Source organism: Eleutherodactylus coqui, chromosome 4, assembly GCF_035609145.1.
Source record: "Eleutherodactylus coqui strain aEleCoq1 chromosome 4, aEleCoq1.hap1, whole genome shotgun sequence".
In the NCBI taxonomy this organism is placed as follows: Eukaryota; Metazoa; Chordata; class Amphibia; order Anura; family Eleutherodactylidae; genus Eleutherodactylus; species Eleutherodactylus coqui.
In genome coordinates, this window is record NC_089840.1 from 182,979,456 (window position 1) to 182,998,654 (window position 19,199).

Sequence of the window (19,199 nt, forward strand, 5' to 3'; positions counted from 1 at the left end):
ACTTATTGAAAATACTTTTGTGTTCAACACAATGAAGACTCAATATTAATACTATTATCTATGTGTGCTGAACTATCCATAACATGTTGGCTTCTAGATTAGGATAAATTAAAAGAAGAATCAAATACAATTCTTGATATAATTACTACTTGAATTAATTCCTTAATATGTGGTTGTTATAAAATAGTGCTCCCCAACAGTTTTACTTACGATCTTGGCATGGGTTAGGGCAGGCACTTTGCTTCTGGCATGGGTCTTGGCAGACGCTTTGCTTCTGGCATGGGTCCTTGCATTGGGACTTCTGTTGGCAATGTCCTCCTTTAACTCCAGACATGTTTGCTTTGGAATCTGTACCTAGAACAGCAGAAGATAACTGTAGGAAGATTTGTAGTTGACTGTTGGGATGCTTTGAGAAGGTTGCTTTTATATACAAAGCTTGGTATGTCACAAGGAACAAACATAAATAAAATAGTTTTTATAAGACTGAAATTAAAGATGTTCCAGACAGAATGTTTATGTCCATATAATTATTCCCTTGAAATTGGGTGTTTACAAGAGAACACCTCATGTCATGTGAATCCAGGAATAGAGTGCTTTTTATGGCTAATGGTTTAGAAATCCATGTCTTTAAAAACCACCTGTCAAGTAATGTGATGAAAAATGAATATCCCATTTTAAAATGAGTAAAAGAAGGAAGCTGCTAAGTAAATAATAGTGTAGAGAGATGTGATTAGAATTCCCGAAGTATTTGGCTGACACATATAGGTAGTCTGGTTCTAAGCTGTTTAGAAATCCATAAGGTCTATGTCATTAGTATCAGTTTTGCTTATGCAATCAACATCAACTTTGCACAACTCAGTGCTCCTCGCTACAGATACACTGAATACAATGATGGTGCCATATGTGTAACTAATCATATACAGTATATGTTCTTGGTAAGGCAGCCCTCCAATAACAGCAGGTCTTCTATTAAAAAATGAAAAGGAGTGCATGGAGGAAAACACAGCACATCAATGGTGGGAAAGTACATGCAGTATTAATCTTGTTTTTTTAGCACCAAATTATTTTGCAACCCTCTCAAGTAATTTAAAAACAAGGGTTTGCTTCTGCACTCCAGGAATGAATAAAAGAAACTTTATTCCATCAAGGCTTAAAGAGAATCTGCCACTTCGCATAAACTAAGTTATGGTGCTGTTAGAGAAGATGACAGAGAGCCGGGTGATACATATGTATACTCATCTGCACTCTTAGTCCCGCACAGTCTGCTGGTAAAGCCTGCACAATGCCCAAAAATTGAGTTTTTTTTAGGTTGCACAGCATGCTCTCCCATAGAAGTCTACAGGATTTTGTCTCAAATAACTGAATTGCAAAGTCATCTTAAGAGTTTCTACAGAAGACCATATTTGCATGTGTTCATGCGCAGGTAAAACATATACATGCAATGTGCAGATAATAGAGCCCATTAATGTTATGCACGCAAAAAAATAGGAGCTGCTCCTTTTTTGCGTATTGCAAAGCAAAGGTCCACATAGAAATTATTGGTAGGTGTACAAATCCACGCAAATGTGCAATATGCTGGGCAATTCAGTTGAAAAAAGAACACATCTGAATCTCATTAGGTTAAATTGCCTTTTAAATCGGGAGGGGGGAGGGGTGTTTTTGCGCGTGCATGTGAATAGGTGCTAAGTGAGCAGAAAGTATAGTACTATGCCTCGATACGTGTGCATGTCCATATTGTTCATAACAGAAATGTGAAGCATGCACATTTGTACTTATGATCATTTAAAGAAGCCCTAATCATAAAACTACAGTTAAAATTTTGTTTTCATTCTTGTAAATTAAAATTTCTTAGAAACAGATTGTTTTAGATAAAGTTTCAAGCTTACATAAGTGTCATTAGTGAGCTTTCTAAGTGTCAGAAAATTTAGCCATTCTGATCTGCTTTTTAATGTGCTTGTTAATGTTAAAGGCGAAGTACAGTTTTCAACTATTGATGACCTATCCTAATAATTAAAAGCGGGGGTTCGTCGCTTGGAACCCCCGTTTATCAGCTGTTCACTGGGCTGCTGTTGCAGTGTATGGAGTCAGAAGCAGACTACTCTCGCCACTTTGCAGTGGCCCAGGTTGGCATTGCAGCAATGTTGTATTCAACACAGTGAAACAAAGTAACATAGTGTCAACTGATGTGTAACATTTAAAATGTAAAGAAAAAAAGCACTGTACAGTCAGGGTATAGATCTAGACAGATAGATGCATGTAAGAGGTCCTTGCATGGATTCTAGCTTGTGATTTTCTGGCACTTCTCTTTTGATTCTACACATGTTTGATTCAGTTCTGTTGTACTCAAAGTTTTTTTTCGAAGATGGCTTTGGAATTGATCCTTACTTGTCTTCACAGTATAATGAGGTTTAAGGAACATTCCTCCATTGGCTGAACATTATAACAATGTAACTAAAATAAAAATGAATTATAAAATTCATTGTGATATTTACTACATTAACAATAGAGATGAGCGAGCACACTCGTCCGAGCTTGATGCTCGTTCGAGTATTAGGGTACTCGAGATGCTCGTTACTCGAGACGAACACCACGCGGTACTCGAGTCAATTGCATTTCCTTCCCCGCAGGTTTAGCGCCAGTTTCTAGCCAATAGACATGCGGGGAAGGCATTACCACTTCCTGCTGTGACGTGCCAGCCCTCTGCCCACCAACAGCAGTGAGTGGCTGGGCCGATCTGGTGACCGCCGAGTACTTAAAATGGTCCCACCCACTGCTCGTCTCAGACGCATGCTGGCAGAGGTTAGGGAAAGTGCTGCTGCTTATACAGGGATAGTGTTAGCATAGGATCTTGTCTTCAAGAACCCCAACAGTCCTTCTTAGGGCTACTCTACATTGTGTGCATTATAGTTGTGGCTGGCTGGAAGCAGTAGTGCACCAATTTTTTTTTTAAGCATCTCGGGCTGTGCAGGCCATTTTGGCTATAGCATTCTCAGTCTGCAGTGTATTACGCAGAGTTTAGGGACAGAGCTGCCTATATAGGGAAAGTTTTACTGGACTCCTGATCCTCTGTGCAAGAACCCCAACAGTCCTTCTTAGGGCTACATCTCACCGTGTGCTTTACAGTTGTGGCTGGCTGGGAGCAGTAGTGCACCAACTTTTGTATTACGCATCTAGGCCTGTTCCCAGCCTTTCAGTAATAGCTTTCTCATCCTGCAGTACCATACAATGAGCTCTCACCGTGAAACTGCACTCTAAAATTTCCTAGCCTAGTGCAAAGTAGTTCAGTTACACCGTTCTGCGTGAGCTGTGCATAACGCAGAGTTTAGGGACACAGCAACTTCTATAGAGAAAGTTTTACAGTCCTTATCCTTTGTACAAGAACCCCAACGCTCCTTCTTAGGGCTACATCTCACAGTGTGCTTTACAGTTGTGGCTGGCTGGGAGCAGTAGTGCACCAACTTTTGTATTACATATCTAGGCCTGTTCCCAGCCTTTCAGTAATAGCGTTCTCAGCCTGCAGTGCCATACAACCAGCTCTCACCATGAAACTGCGCTCTAAAATTTCCTAGCCTACTGCAAAGTAGTTCAGTTATACCGTTCTGTGTCTGCAGTGCATTAGACAGAGGTCTCACCGCTAAACAGTACTCTGACATTTCCTGGACCACTGCAAACTATTTCAGTTATACCGTTCTATGTCTGCAGGGCATAGACAGAGGTCTCACCACTAAACAGCACTGTAATATTTCCTGGGCCACTGCAAACTATTTCAGTTATATCGTTCTATGTCTGCAGTGCATTAGATAGAGGTCTCACTGCTAAACAGTACTCTAATATTTCCTGGGCCACTGCAAACTATTTCAGTTATATAGTTCTATGTCTGCAGTGAATTAGACAGAGGTCTCACCGCTAAACAGTACTGTAACATTTTCTGGGCCACTGCAAACTATTTCAGCTCTGCAACTGTGCAGAGCGTCTCACAATACCCTTTCCTTGGTAGGGTTGAGATAGCCGCAGTTACCAGCACTACCCACTGGCTTTAGAGTCTTCTCCCACTCCACAGCCTCTCATATCTACAAGTCTCTGTGAGCGGTAAATTACCCCTAGGTGTCAGCGCAAGACAGCAACGGGTTATTTTTTCAAGTCCCAGCATAGAGCCTGCACTATCTACAAGTTTCTGCATGCGGTGAATTAGCCGCAGTTGTCAGCGCTGTTCAGTGGGGTAATTTATTTGGGCCCTGCTCTATTCTTAATCTGCCATGATGAGAAGTAGGGGTAAGGGTCGAGGACGTGGACGCGGGTGTCCAAGTGAGGGTGTGGGCACAGGCCGAGTTCCTGGGCATGGTGAATCACAGCCGGCTGCTGAGGGATTAGGAGAGAGGCAAGTTTCTGGTCTCCCCAGCTTCATATCACAGTTTGCGGGTCCGTGTGGTAGACCTTTATTACAAACAGAGCAGTGTGATCAGGTCCTGTCGTGGATGGCAGAAAACGCATCAAGCAATGTATCGACCATGCAGTCCACTACTCCCGGCCTAGGGACTGCAACTTGGAATCCTTTGGCTGCTCCTCCTTCCTCCCAGCCTCCTCACTCCATGAAAATGACATATTCTGAGCAGGCAGACTCCCAGGAACTGTTCTCAGGTCCCTGTCATGAGTGGGAAAAAACAGTTTCTCTCTCAACTGAGGAGTTTGTCATGACCGATGCCAAACCTTTGGAAACCTGGAGTCCAGGTGATGAGGCTGGGGACTTCTGGCAACTGTCTCAAAAGCTTTTTGTGGATGAGGATGATGAGACACAGTTGTCTGTGAGTGAGGTAGTAGTAAGGGCAGTAGGTCCGAGGGAGGAGCACACAGAGGATTCGGAGGAAGAGCTGCTGGTTGATGAGGTGACTGACCCCACCTGGTTTGCTAAGCCTACTGAGGACAGGGCTTCAGAGGGGGAGGCAAGTGCAGCAGCAGGACAGGTTGAAAGAGGCAGTGGAGTGACCAGGGGTAGAGGCAGGGCCAGAGCGAAGAATCCCCCAACTGTTTCCCAAAGCACCCCCTCGTGCCAAGCATCTGTGCAGAGGGCTAGGTGTTCAAAGGTGTGGCTGTATTTTAGTGAGAGTGCAGACGACCAACGAACAGTGGTGTGCAACCTGTGTCGCACCAAGATCAGCCAGGGAGCCACCACTACCAGCATGTGCAGGTATATGATGGCCAAGCACCCCACAAGGTGGGACGAAGGCCATCCCCCGCCTCCGGGTCACACCACTGCCTCTTCCCCTGTGCCCCAACCTGGCACACAGATCCAATCCCCCTCCCAGGACACAGGCATGAGCGTCTCCTGGCCTGCACCCACACCCTCACCTCCACCGTCCTCCACTCCATCCAGCAATGTCTCTCAGCGCAGTGTTCAGCTGTCGCTAACACAAGCGTTGGAGCGAAAGCGCAAATATACCGCCACCCACCCGCATGCACAAGCTTTAAACGTGCACATTGCCAAATTAATCAGCCTGGAGATGCTGCCGTACAGGCTTGTGGAAATAGAGGCTTTCAAAAACATGATGGCGGCAGCAGTCCCACGCTACTCGGTCCCCAGTCGCCACTATTTTTCCTGGTGTGTCGTCCCAGCCCTACACCAGCACGTTTCCCGCAAGGCCACTATATCTCCCTGACGGCACATTGGGTGAACTTGGTGGATGCTGGGACTGAGTCAGAGCCTGGGACCGCTCACGTCCTACCCACACCCATAATAGCGGGTCCTACCTCGGTGCTGGTATCTGTGGCATTTTATGCCTCCTCCTCCAAACCCTCCCCCTCCTCCTCCACCACGTCTACCTCTCAATTAAGAAGTGTGAGGACGTCGCCAGCAGTTGGTAGCACGCGACGTGTCAGCACAGTGGTGGGCAAGCGTCAGCAAACCATGCTGAAACTAATCAGCTTAGGTGACAAGAGGCACACGGCACCCGAGCTGTTGCAGGGTCTGACAGAGCAGACTGACCTCTGGCTTTCGCCGCTGAGCCTCCAACTGGGCATGGTTGTGTGTGACAATGGCCGTAACCTGATGGCGGCTCTGCAGCTCGGCAGCCTCACACACGTGCCATGCCTGGCCCACATGTTCAATTTGGTGGTTCAGCGGTTTTTGAAAAACTACCCCCACTTGTCTGACCTGCTGGGCAAGGTGTGCCGCATCTGCGCACATTTCCGCAAGTCCACCATGGACGCTGCCACCCTAAGGACCCTGCAACATCGGTTTCAGCTGCCAGAGCACCGACTGCTGTGCGACGTGCCCACACACTGGAATTTTATGTTGGCCAGGCTGTACAAGCAGCGTAGAGCAATAGTGGAATACCAGCTGCAACATGGGCGGCGGAGTGGTAGTCAGCCTCCGCAATTCTTTACTGAGGAGTGGGCCTGGGTGGCAGATATCTGCCAGGTCCTCGGAAACTTTGAGGAGTTTACCCAGATGGTGAGCGCCGATGCAGCCATCATTAGCATTACCATCCCGCTGCTTTGCCTGCTGAGAAGTTCGCTGCTAAGCATGAAGGCCGACGCTTTGCGGTTGGAACAGGAGACGGGGGATGACAGTATGTCGCTTGATAGCCAGACCACTCTCATATCTATATCTCAGTGCGTTTTGGAGAAGGACGAGGAGGGAAAGGAGGAGGAGGAGGGGGAAGAGACAGTTGGCCACACTGCAGAGGGTACCCATGCTACTTGCCTTTCATCTGTTCAGCGTGTATGGGCTGAAGAGGAGGAGGATCCTGAAAGTCATCTTCCTAGTGAGGACAGCGATGTGCTGCGTACTGGGGCCCTGACACACATGGCTGAATTCATGTTAAGCTGCCTTTCCCGTGACCCTCACGTTAGACGCATTCTGGCCAACACGAATTACTGGGTGTACACCCTTCTAGACCTACGGTATAAGGAGAACCTTTCCACTATCATTCCCGAAGAGGAGACGGGTATGAGAGTGATGCAATACCACAGGTCCCTGGTGGAAAAAGTGATACTAAAGTTCCCATCTGTCATCGCTCGTGGCAGAAGACGTAGTTCCTAGGGCCAAGTAACAGGGGAGGCACGGGGATCAGGCAGCATTTCCAGCGCAGGCAGGGGAACACTCTCCAAGGCCTTTGCCAGCTTTGTGGCTCCCCAGCAAGACTGTGTCACCACTCCCCAGTCAAGGCTGAGTAAGAGGGAGCACTGTAAAAAGATGGTGAGGGAGTACGTAGCCGATCGTACCACCGTCTTCCGTGATGCCTCTGCTCCATAGAACTATTGGGTGTCAAAGCTGGACACGTGGCACGAACTTGCGCTGTACGCCTTGGAGGTGCTGGCCTGCCCTGCCGCTAGCGTCTTGTCAGAGAGGGTGTTTAGTGCAGCTGGGGGAATCAACACGGATAAGCATACCAACCTGTCAACTGCCAGTGCCGACATGCTTACACTCATAAAGATGAACAAAGGCTGGATTTCCCCAGACTTCTCTTCTCCACCGGCAGAAAGCAGAGGAACCTAATGATTCTTTTCGCTGCAACTGGAGAAAAATGCATCCTCTATCACTACAAAAAAAGGGGGAATTAGCTTTGTCAGTCACTCTTGGATATTATTACTTCTCCTCTTAAAATAGCATGTTATCACACTGAACTGCCAATTTTTCTGCAGCCCAAAAGGCTCTGTTTAAAAGTTTTTAACAATTTTTAAAAAGTTTCAAAAGTATTTATACTTTAACAGAATCCATTTTTTTTCACAGGGCTGCCTCCAGGCTCTGTTACAAATTAAGCAACAGCGAGCTATATCTTTAAAAAATGTTTATGGGTTTCACCTGCCTTCGCGGTTGAGCAATTTTTTTTTAGGGGTACACTTGTACTCTTAGTACACCAATTTTCAGGCCCTTGTCTATACTGTTATGTAACTAATTTTTTCAGGTGTTCGCCTATACTCTTGGTACACCAATGTTTCAGGGGTTCACCTACACGCTTGCTACAGAAATGTTAGAGGGGTTCGCCTATACTCTTGCTACATAAATTATATTGGGGTCTGCCTATACTCTTGCTACAGAAATGTTACAGGGGTCCACCTATACTGTGGGTGCACAAAGGTTTCCCATTGTAGTGTTCAGCTGCCTGAGACATACACAGAATGAAGTGTGCGGGGACACATGGATTTCCCATTGCTATGTAACTCACGGCACCTTGGGTCGCATAAGGTGGAGGCTGGGACCGAGCCTGATCCAGGGCCCGCTCACGTACTTCCCACACAGAGTATTGCGGGTGCTACCTTGGTCATGGTTTCTCTGCCTTATTATGCGACCACCTCCTCCTGCTTGGCGTCTGTGGATCAGCGGTGGGCAACATGTATTTTCTCCATATTACCACAGTTATCTTAGACAGTGGTTTGGGCCAAACAAAAGGAGCGTTACTGCATTAATGAGATGTTCACGGCTGCACTAGCATCAGAGTCCGCTTGAGGCCCACGACTACTGAGGGTGTGGGCAGAGGCCAAGGTCCTGGGGGGGAAGAATCAACTGCGCCAGGTATGGCCTGTGGAACTTCTTTGTGGTTCATCCAGCCTTTGGAGGGATGAAAGCAACTGTTACTGATTTAAAGAGACATTCACAGCTGTACTAACATCCGAGTCCGCTTTATGCCCATGATTAGTGAGGGTGTGAGCCTAGGTCCTCGGCGAGTGAAGCTGCCTTGTTTGGGTGCTCTGATCTCTTTATGTGTAATACTGTCTTTGAGTTTCATGGGCTTGCCTATGCTGTGGGTGCACAAAGACTTCCCATTGCATTGTTTTACCTGTCTGTCAGAAATACACGGACTGACTTGGCTAGGGTGCAGACGGCTTTCCCATTGCAGTGTTTTACCTATCTGGCACAAATACACTGAATGACTAGGGCAGAAGTGTGCGCTGAGGTCTTGGGCGGGGTGAAACTCTGCCATGTTTGGGTACACTCTTTTCTTCCTGTTTAATTTTGTCCTTGGGTTCCAGGGGCTCACCTATACTGTGGATGCACAAAGGCTTCCCCATTGCATTGTTCAGCTACCTGACACATACAAAGAATGAATTGGGCAGAAATGTGGGCCAAGGCGGAGTTCCTTGGTGGGGTGAAACTCTGCCATGTTTGGGCACTCTAATTTCTTCATGTGTAATACTTTCCTTGGGTTTCAGGGGCTCGTCTATGCTGTGGGTGCACAAAGACTTCCCATTGCGGTGTTTCAACTGTCTGGCACAAATACACTGACTGACTAGGGTAGAAATGTGGGCCGAGGCCCTTGGCGGGGTGGAACTCTGCCATGTTTGGGCACTCTGATTTCCTCATGTGTAATACCATCTTTCAGTTCCTTGGGCTCGCCTATGCTGTGGGTGCACAAAGACTTCCCATGGCAGTGTTTTACCTGTCTGGCACAAATACACTGACTGACTAGGGCAGAAATGTGGGCCGAGGCCGAGGTACTTGGCGGGGTGAAACTCTGCCATTTTTGGGCACTCTGATTTCTTCCGGTGTAATACTGTCTTTGTGCACCAACAGCGTAGGCGAGCCCAAGGAACTCAAAGACTTCCCATTGGGGTGTTGAGCTATCTGACACCTACACAGAATGAGTTGTGTGGGGACACATGGATTTCCCATTGCTATGTAACTCGCGGCACCTTGGGTCACACAAGGTGGAGGCTGGGACCGAGCCTGACCCTGGGCCCACTCACGTGCTTCCCACCCAGAGTATTGCTGCATTGTGGAGAAGTGGAGAAGTGCTGGCACCTGAGTCCCCTTTATGCCCAGGTTTGCAGCTCCTGCCAATTTTGTGACGGAGGTGGCACGGGATTGGAATGATGATCGTACGTCAATTTATCATCAATTCTCAATAGCATTGTGGGCTATCGCCCACACTTTCAGAGAGGGTCGCTGCCTAGTCCTGCCAACCCTCTGCAGTGTGTGCCTCCGGTTCCTGCTCATCCAGTATGCACTTATAAATAGACATGAGGGTGGTGTGGCTATGAAGCGAGCGTGTGGCATGAGGCCAGCTGAATGCTGTGCAGGGAAAATTTTGCGTGCGCTGTGGATGCAGGGTCGTGCGGAGGGTTGGACAGCAATGCCAGCATGCAACCCAGGAAAAGAGGCAGCGGTGTCACCCGCAGGCAGTGATTGTCCTTGGTTGCAGGTAGTGTGGTGCTCAGCTAAGATGTGCCAGCGCGTGTGCCTTGCTAATGAGGGTTTGTCCCAAGTAAATTGTTAGAGGGGTGACCACCAGGCTCTTGCCCCCATTTTGGCTTAATAGTGGGACCTGGGAGCCTCAGATGCAGCCATGCATGCTGCCCCTGCCCTTCCCTATTTGTTTCTGTGGTGTTTCCACGACTTTCCGATATTTTCTGGTGTTTCACAAGTCATCACCTATGCGGAGCATCGGTCGCATACAAAAATGCTCGATTCCCCCATTGACTTCAATGGTGTTCGTTACTCGAAACGAGCTCTCGAGCATTACAAAAAGTTTGACTCGAGTACAGAGCACCCGAGCATTTTGGTGCTCGCTCATCTCTGATTAACATGTGTTGTATAATATTTGTAAGCAATTTGCTTCAAAGTTCTAATTCAAAAGTTGAAATATCTAAATTGGGATGAGTACAGGATTGAAAGTTGTATTAATTTGACTTTTGCATATTGTAAAAGCTATTTTTCATGTGAAGAAAAATGTGCAGGAAAATGGTGGTAAGTAACCGTGTCTGTTACATTTCTCAGCAGGCAGGTGGATCCTCTGAGCTACAGTCAGTTTGGAACTGGCTAAACAGGGGTACAAAATCTAAGGAATCCCCCCATTGTTTATCCTAAACCTCCACATGGAGAGATCATAGTCTCCAGAATAGTTATCAGTTAGCGATGGCTGCAAGGTAGCGAAGAGCTTTTAGCAAAGTCAGTAATGTAGCTAGAGTTAAAAGGGTTGTTAGAGTTAATTTTATTATATAATTTTGAGCCCCATGTGCTGAAAACTATGTGAAATCAATATATTCACTGTGTTGCCGGAGCGCAGCTTCAGTGCCACAGAATTTGACAGGTGACATCACCAGGCAAGAAAACTTAGTGCTATCCCATAAACCTGCCATGTGAACTTCTAACATAGAAGCCCCTGACAGATTTGCAGGACGTCACTGATGACGTCCCTCTCGGGCCTTCTATTGCCTCCAGTGGTCACGTTGGTAAATGATTTTGGAAAATTATTTGTCATCAATTTATTTGACACTTAAGAATATTTTAGTTAAATCTGACTTAATATCTCAGTGATCTCTTTACTTTTTAGTGTTAATGCAATGCTCTACTTTAGCCCAATGACTAACATTTACAACATATACGAGAGTAATGCAACATGACTGCAATATTTTATTACCGCATAAAAAAAATTCAAGAATGTTAACAATAGTGTTCTTGCCAGTGAATCAAGGACATAATTGCAGCTTGCATTGTATTCCTCATCTTCATAATTATAGTATAATTAAGTGTAAAGTGTTTTGTGCTTTACCCCCTGTCAAGTTCCTTATTCTGCACAGGCTGGGGACAGCACAGTATAGTAACAAGCAAACTGATTTCAGTAGTATGTCACTTACACAGATCACTTGGGGCTAAAAATACTCCATACGTGCGATTAAGATGATTAAGAAAAAATCAAGAACGTATGTATAGCAGATTGGTACACCAAGTAATTACAAAATATAGAATAAAAGATACAATCTCTATTAGACCAAATACAAAATCAAGGCATATAACCTACAAACAAACTGGCCCTTTAAAAGTAATTTTAAAAATCTACCACAAGAGATATTAAAGAACAGAGGTGACCCCCATAATAATGAGTAACATGTCTTAAACACCTTCCAGGAATATATATATCTCATGTGTTTTAGCACACTTAAAATATATGCATGCAATGCACAGATAATAGAACCTATTAATGTTATCCATGCAAAAAATAGGAGCTGCTCCTTTTTTGTGTATTGCAAAGCAAAGGCCCCCAGAGAAATTTATGGTGGTTGTGCAAATCCACGCAAATGTGCAATATGCTGGACAATTCAGTTGAAAGAAGAACACATCTGAAGCTAATTACGCTAAATTGCCTTTCAAATCAGGGCAGGGATGTTTTTGCGTGTGCTTGTGAACAGGTCCTAAGTGTGCAAAAAATCTAGCACTATGCCCCGATACGTATGCAAGTCCACCTTGTTCACAACACAAATGCATTGCTCTGAAGCATACATAATTGTGTCTATAGTATAAAATCTGTACAGCTGTAAAAATTGCCACAAAATGTTAAAAAGTGTATAATTCAGTGGTTCCCAAACTTTTTCAGCCATGGAGCTCTTTTGAAACAAAAGTTTCTCGTGGAGCCCCAAAGTGGGGCAGAAGGTGTGGTCAAGGGAAGGGTTAGGGGCGTGGGTTATCATGACATATGATTTTTACCTCCATTGATGATAGATTGACGTTCCATCTTCATTCCAATCCTTTGCCACCTCCGTCAGGAGCTGCAAACGTGGGCATAAAGCGGAGTCCACTGCCAGCCCAGCACTTCTACACATCTCCACAATGCAGGAATACTTGGTGTGGGAAGTATGTGAGTGGGCCCTGGGGCAGCCTCTGTCCCAGCAAACACCCTGAGTGGCCCAAGGTGCTGCGAGTGACATAGCAATGGGGACTCCATGTGTCCACACACTACTCATTCTGTTTGGGTGTCGGATACCTCATCGACAACGCAAGGGGTAAACCATCTGCAGTCTGCACCCTACCCAAGTCTGTCAGTGTTTTGGGGACAGACAGGTACAACTCCGCTATGGCAAGTCTGTGTGCACCCGCAGCATGGGTGGCTAGCAGGAACACACAGACGGTACAGAAAGAAATCCCATTGCAGTGCCCCGGATAGCTGAGGTTACGTGAGAGGGAATACATGTTGGCTGCGGCCCACACGTCATGCCCTAGTCAGTCTGGGTTTTTTCTTTAAAGTGCCAGGCAGGTACAACTCCGCTATGGCAAGTCTGTGTGCACCCGCAGCATGGGTGGCTAGCAGGAACACACAGACGGTACAGAAAGAAATCCCATTGCAGTGCCCCGGATAGCTGAGGTTACATGAGAGGAAATACATGTTGGCTGCGGCCTACACGCCATGCCCTAGACATTCAGGGTTATTTTTAAAAGCGCCAGGCAGGTACAGCTCCGCTATGGCAAGTCTGTGTGCACCCGCAGCATGGGTGGCAAGCAGGAACACACAGACGGTACAGAAAGAAATCCCATTGCAATGCCCCGAATAGCTGAGGTAACGTGAGATGGAATACATGTTGGCTGTGGCCCACAGTCCATGCCCTAGTCAGTCTGTTTTTTTTTTTGGCCAGATAGGTAGAACACTGCGATGGGAAGACTTAGTGCACCAATAGTTTACACAGACCCCTGTAATATTCCTGTAGCAAAGGTTGCAGAAGTCTAGGGAGACCCCAGTAACATTTCATTAGCAGAAGTATAGGCAGACCCCTGTAACATTTACGTGCCAGAAGTATAGGCAGACCCCAGTAACATTTTAGTAGCAGAAGTATACACAGACCCCCTAGTAACATTTGTGTAGTAGCAGTATATGCAGACCGCTGTAACATTTCAGTAGCAGCAGTATAGGCAGAGCCCAGTATTTGTAACATTTCAGTAGTAACAGTATAGACAAACTCCAGTAACATTTCTGTAGTAACAGAATAGACAGAGCCGAGTAACATATCTGTAGTAACAGTATAGGCAGACCCCAGTAACATTTATGTAGCAGCAGTATAGGCAGACCCCTGTAACATTTACGTGGCAGCAGTATAGGCAGACCCCTGTAACATTTCTGTAGTAACACTATGGACAGATCCCAGTAACATTTCTGTAGCAGAAGTATAGGCAGACCCCAGTAACATCCTTGTGGCAGCAGTATAGGCAAACCCCTGTAAAATTTACGTGGCAGAAGTATACGCTGACCCAAGTAACATCCTTGTGGCAGCAGTATGGGCAAACCCCTGTAAAATGTAAGTGGCAGCAGTAAAGGCAGACCCCAGTAACATCCTTGTGGCAGCAGTATAGGCAAACCCCTGTAAAATTTACGTGGCAGAAGTATACGCAGACCCCAGTAACATTCCTTGTGGCAGCAGTATTGGCAGACCCCTGTAACATTTACGTGGCAGCAGTATAGGCAGACCTCTCTAACATTTAAGTGGCAGCAGTGTAGGCAGACCGCTGTAACTTTCTCGTAGCAGAAGTATAGGCAGGCAGGCAGACCCCAGTAAAATTTCTGTAGTAATAGTATAGGCCAACCTTTGAAACATTGGGTTACCATGAGCGTAGGCGAAGGCCGGAAAAATTAGTTGGATAAGAGTGTAGGCGTGGGCCCGGAAAATTAGTGTACCAAGAGTGCAAGTGTACCTATGAAAAATTTTTCAACCGAGAGGGCAGGTGAAACCCATAAACATTTTTTTAAAGATACAGCTCACTGTTGCTTAATTTGTAACAGAGCCTGGAGGCAGCCCTGTTGAAAAAATTGGTTCATGTAACAGTCTCAATACTTTTGAAACTTAGAAAAATTGTAAAAACATTGGTAGATGTAGATGAGTCTTTTGGGATGCAGAAAAATTTGCCCGTTCAGCGCGATGACATGTTGTTTCTGGAGGAGGAGTAGCAGGAGGAGGACTAATGTCAGAGACAGATTGACAAATAAAGATAAATGCGCCGTTTTCCCGGTGATACAAAAGAGTGCTTTTATCTGCGGTAGCAGCAAAAAGAATCCTTAGGTTCCGCTGCTCTCCGCTGGTGGAGAAGAGAAGTCTGGGGAAATCCAACCGCCTAGATAGCGTGTATATGTATTTCCCTCTATCAGCGGCTGTGGGTGTACGCTGTGCATGAAGTTGACGGGACGCACAAAGCTATGTAAAAAATTAGGCAATTATTGGCTTGCATTTGGAGGGTCACAGCGGTCATGTAACGCACACTGTAGGCCGAAAAAATTATACGCTGGGCTGCAGAAAGGCCTAGCTGGCTAATAGTGAGCCACTACAACAGTAATGCACACTCTCACAGGTAGCCCTAAGGAGGAGTGTTTTGTTCAGTTTTTTTTTTTTTTTTTTTTAAAACAGCCACCTAGATAGCATGTATATGTCTTTCCCTCTATCAGCGGCTGTGGGCGTACGCTGTGCGTGAAGTTGACGGGACACACAGAGCAGTGTAAAAAATTAGGCAATTATTGGCCTGCACTTGGAGGGTCACAGCGGTTATGTAACGCACACTGTAGGCCGAAAAAATTATACGCTGGGCTGCAGAAAGGCCTAGCTGGCTGATAGTGAGCCACTACAACAGTAATGCACACGCTCACAGGTAGCCCTGAGGAGGAGCTTTTTTGGGGTACTTGTTGACAGGATTCTACACTACCACTGTCCCTGCCTGACCAGTACTGCCCCTATACTCTGTATAATTGGCTGCAGACTGAGAAAGCAATAGTCTGCAGAGCCCAAGATGAAAAAAAAAAAAAAAAAGAAAAGTGCAAAACTGCTCCCACCTGCCACAACAGTAATGCACACGGTCAAAGGTAGCCCTAAGAAGGACCGTTGGGGTACTTGTTGACAGGATTGTACACTACCACTGTCCCTGCCTGACCAGTACTGCCCCTATACTCTGTATAATTGGCTGCAGACTGACAACGCAATAGTCTGCATAGCCCAAGATGAAAAAAAATAAAAGCAAAACTGCTCCCAGCAGCGACAACAGTAATGCACACGGTCAGAGGTAGCCCTAAGAAGGACCGTTGGGGTACTTGTTGACAGGATTGTACACTACCACTGTCCCTGCCTGACCAGTACTGCCCCTATACTCTGTATAATTGACTGCAGACTGAGAACGCTATAGCTGTAATAGCCTGCAGAGCCTTAGATGAAAAAAAAAAAATTTGGTGCAAAACTGCTCCCAGCAGCCACAACAGTAATTCACACGGTCAGATGTGGCCCTAAGAAGGACCGTTAGAGTACTTGTTGACAGGATTCTACACTACCACTGTCCCTGCCTGACCAGTACTGCCCCTATACTCTGTATAATTGGCTGCAGACTGACAACGCAATAGTCTGCATAGCCCAAGATGAAAACAAAAAAATTGTGCAAAACTGCTCCCAGCAGCCACAACAGTAATGCACACGGTCTGATGTGGCCCTAAGAAGGGCCGTTGGGGTTCTTGAAGACGCTAACACTATGCCTGAATGAGCAACAGCACCTTCCCTAATCTCTGCCAGTGTGTGTCTGAGGCGAGCCGCGGGCGGGACCGCTTTAAGTACTCGGCAGTCACTTGATCTCACCAGCCACTCACTGCAGGGGGGTGGGATAGGGCTGGCACGTCACAGGAGGAAGTTGTAATGCCTTCCCTGCATGTCTATTGGCCAGAAAATGGCGCAAAACATGCAGGGAAGGAAATGGAATTGACTCGAGTACCTCGTGGTGCTCGTCTCGAGTAATGAGCCTCTCGAGTACCCTAATACTCAAGCGAGTACCCTAATACTAAACAGCATTCCTGTGACACACAAGGGTGTCACAGGAATGCCTCTACAACATTGTCACACTTCCATTTTTCAAGATTTATCACCAGTAACATGTATGGGACCATCTGGAACACCAACTTCAACAGCCCATGAGTTTGCACAATCTAGAGGCTCAGTTACAGCAAATGTGGAACTATATGCAACAGGATACCATACAGAACCTGTATGCCTCCATACCCATCTATATCACATCTTGTATCCAAGCTAGAGGCGGTACAACAGGGTACTAGAGCCTCCATGCCCGCTTGTATCACATCTTGTATCCAAGCTAGAGGTAGTACAAGAGGGTACTAGAGCCTCCATGCCCACCCGTATCATATCTTGCATTAAAGCTGGAGGCAGTCTAACCGGGTATTAAAGTTTCCATGCCTGCCTGTATCACATCTTCTATCCAAACTAGAGGTGGTACAACAGGGTACTATAGCCTCCATGCCTGCCCATATGATATCTTATACTCAAGCTAGAGGCAGTAAAACAGGGTACCAGAGCCTCCATGCCTACCTGTATAACATCTTATATTCAAGCTAGAGGTAGTAAAACAGGATACTAGAGCCTCCATGCCCACCCATATCACATCTTGTATCCAAGCTAGAGGTGGTACTACAGGGTACTAGTGCAGCATCCAAGCGGAGATGCGCCAATGTGGGGGAGACTACAGGTAAACATGATGGATGTCATGGGTGGCTCTGCGATCTGTCCCTGTAGTGGTGGCAGAGGGCCTGGCTTGGTTGTGCATAGTGGCACAGTACCTCTTCCTAAATGGACTCAAAGGGTTATTGAAGAAATAATTGACACAAGTCCTGGTAGCTTTGATTGCACACTGGAGGTACTCAGTTTACTTCAGCTTTTTGTAACATTCAAAACAACATGTGCAGTTCATAAGTAATGACACAGGTATTGCTTTGCATTTACAGCAACGTTGCTTTAAGTTTCCATTCAGTACAATACAGGTTAAATGTCAACGCTCTCTCTCTCTCTTTGCATTCAATGGTTACTCAGTAAGAATTCCCTAGTTATCTGAGGGATGATTCCTTGAAGATTACTATGCAGTTGGTCAAGTCATTTTAGAAGTGGGCCTCTTTCACTTACCATGGCTTTACTTTTAACAGAGGCTTGTGAAACTCACTTCTGTGTAGGTGGATCCCAGTCTTTCTCCTCCACAATGTGCTTGATTTGGGAGCTTGTTAATGCTTTCTTCCTACTCCAGATAACGTTGATCCTCTGCCACACTGCTGTGCACCTCCTCTTATGTCCTACTCCGATGACAATTTCCTCACCACTTGCTCCAACTCCCCCTTCACTTCCTGTCTTCTCTCTCAGACTTTCTCTCCAAACCCCTCCCAACAGCTGCCTCACCATGCTTATTTTCCCACTCTTGGTTCTTACTCTTTCCCCTCTACAAATCAGGGATTGCATGACAAACAGCAGCCAGCTGTTGCCAAACAGTTAGGTTAAGCCGGTGAAGAAAAGGGGAAAGACAGGGTCTTTCAGAAGTTCGGCACTCTCTATATCTCCCTAGGAGCACATAGCTGGGTGTTTCAGGACTGGTCCCTGTGTGGCTACCCTGGAGGACCACCCCACACCCCACCGGGCCACTACACTAGTGTCTCCATGCCTGTATCACATCTTGTATCTAAGCTAAAGGCAGTACTACAGGATACCAGTGTCTCCATGCCTGTATCGCATCTTGTATCTAAGCTCAAGGTGTTACAGGCATGGAGACACTAGTACCATGTAGTATCACATCTTGTTTCTAGGCTAAAGGTGGTACTACAGGGTACTTGTGTCTCCATGCCTGTATCGCATCTTGTATCTGAGCTAAAGGCGGTATTACAGGGTACTATTATCTCCATGCCTGTATTGCATCTTGTATCTAAGCTAAAGGTGGTACTACAGGGTACTAATGTCTCCATGCCTGTATCACATCTTGAATCTAAGCTAAAGGCTGTACTACAGGGTACTAGAGCCGCCATGCCCCCTGTATCACATCTTGTATCTAAGCTAGAGGTGGTACAACAGGGCACTAGGGATTCCTTACAAGGGGTCAGTTTTCCACAATAAATGATCCTTTTGCTCTAATATTGTAATCACTTACTTATCAACATTACAATCACACAGAAAAAGGGAAAACTTTCAGTCTCCTTCCATTCCAGGGTTATGTATTTCTTTAAACCATCACCTTCTACTGGCACTTACTGGTTGGCCTAACTCAGTAGGAACAAGCAGAGACAGCTGTTTTCTCTATTAAGCTCTTAGAACCGGATTGCTGACCTATTAATAGCAGGGCATCACATAGTGGGGACAGATAAAGGAAGGAAATACAAAGCAGGCTATTGTAGTAACTGTAGTTTCAAGATGTCAGCAGGAATTCGGTGGCCATCATCGAAAATAGCGGTGAGGAGAAACATCAGAAATGGGGACAGGATAAGAAGATATTAGCTGCACAATTTATACTTATAACTAGTTGTGCATAAACATAAAAAATAAACACCTTTCCTATCTAGATTTTTTTTAATTTGCTTCATTAAGTTTCTATTTTTTTTCTGGAATGGAAGCAAAATTAAAGCGTTCTATTTTTAAAAATTTTTTAATTCAATGGAGGAAAAAAAAGAAGCTTTTAATCCCATTTTAATTTGGGTTCTCTGGTCCAA

General features: G+C 45.9%; 1 protein-coding gene across 1 annotated transcript in view; it reads right to left on the reverse strand.

The window, feature by feature from the left end:
• LOC136625874 (small proline-rich protein 2G-like) overlaps nt 1–419 on the reverse strand; it is a 41,065-nt gene extending 40,646 nt beyond the window's left edge. Inside the window, exon 1 of the mRNA XM_066600441.1 lies at nt 207–419. Within this exon, the coding sequence (XP_066456538.1) occupies nt 207–334 (128 nt within the window). The 5' untranslated portion in view covers nt 335–419. The remainder of the gene's footprint in view (nt 1–206) is intronic.
• Between the last annotated feature and the right edge of the window lie 18,780 nt (nt 420–19,199).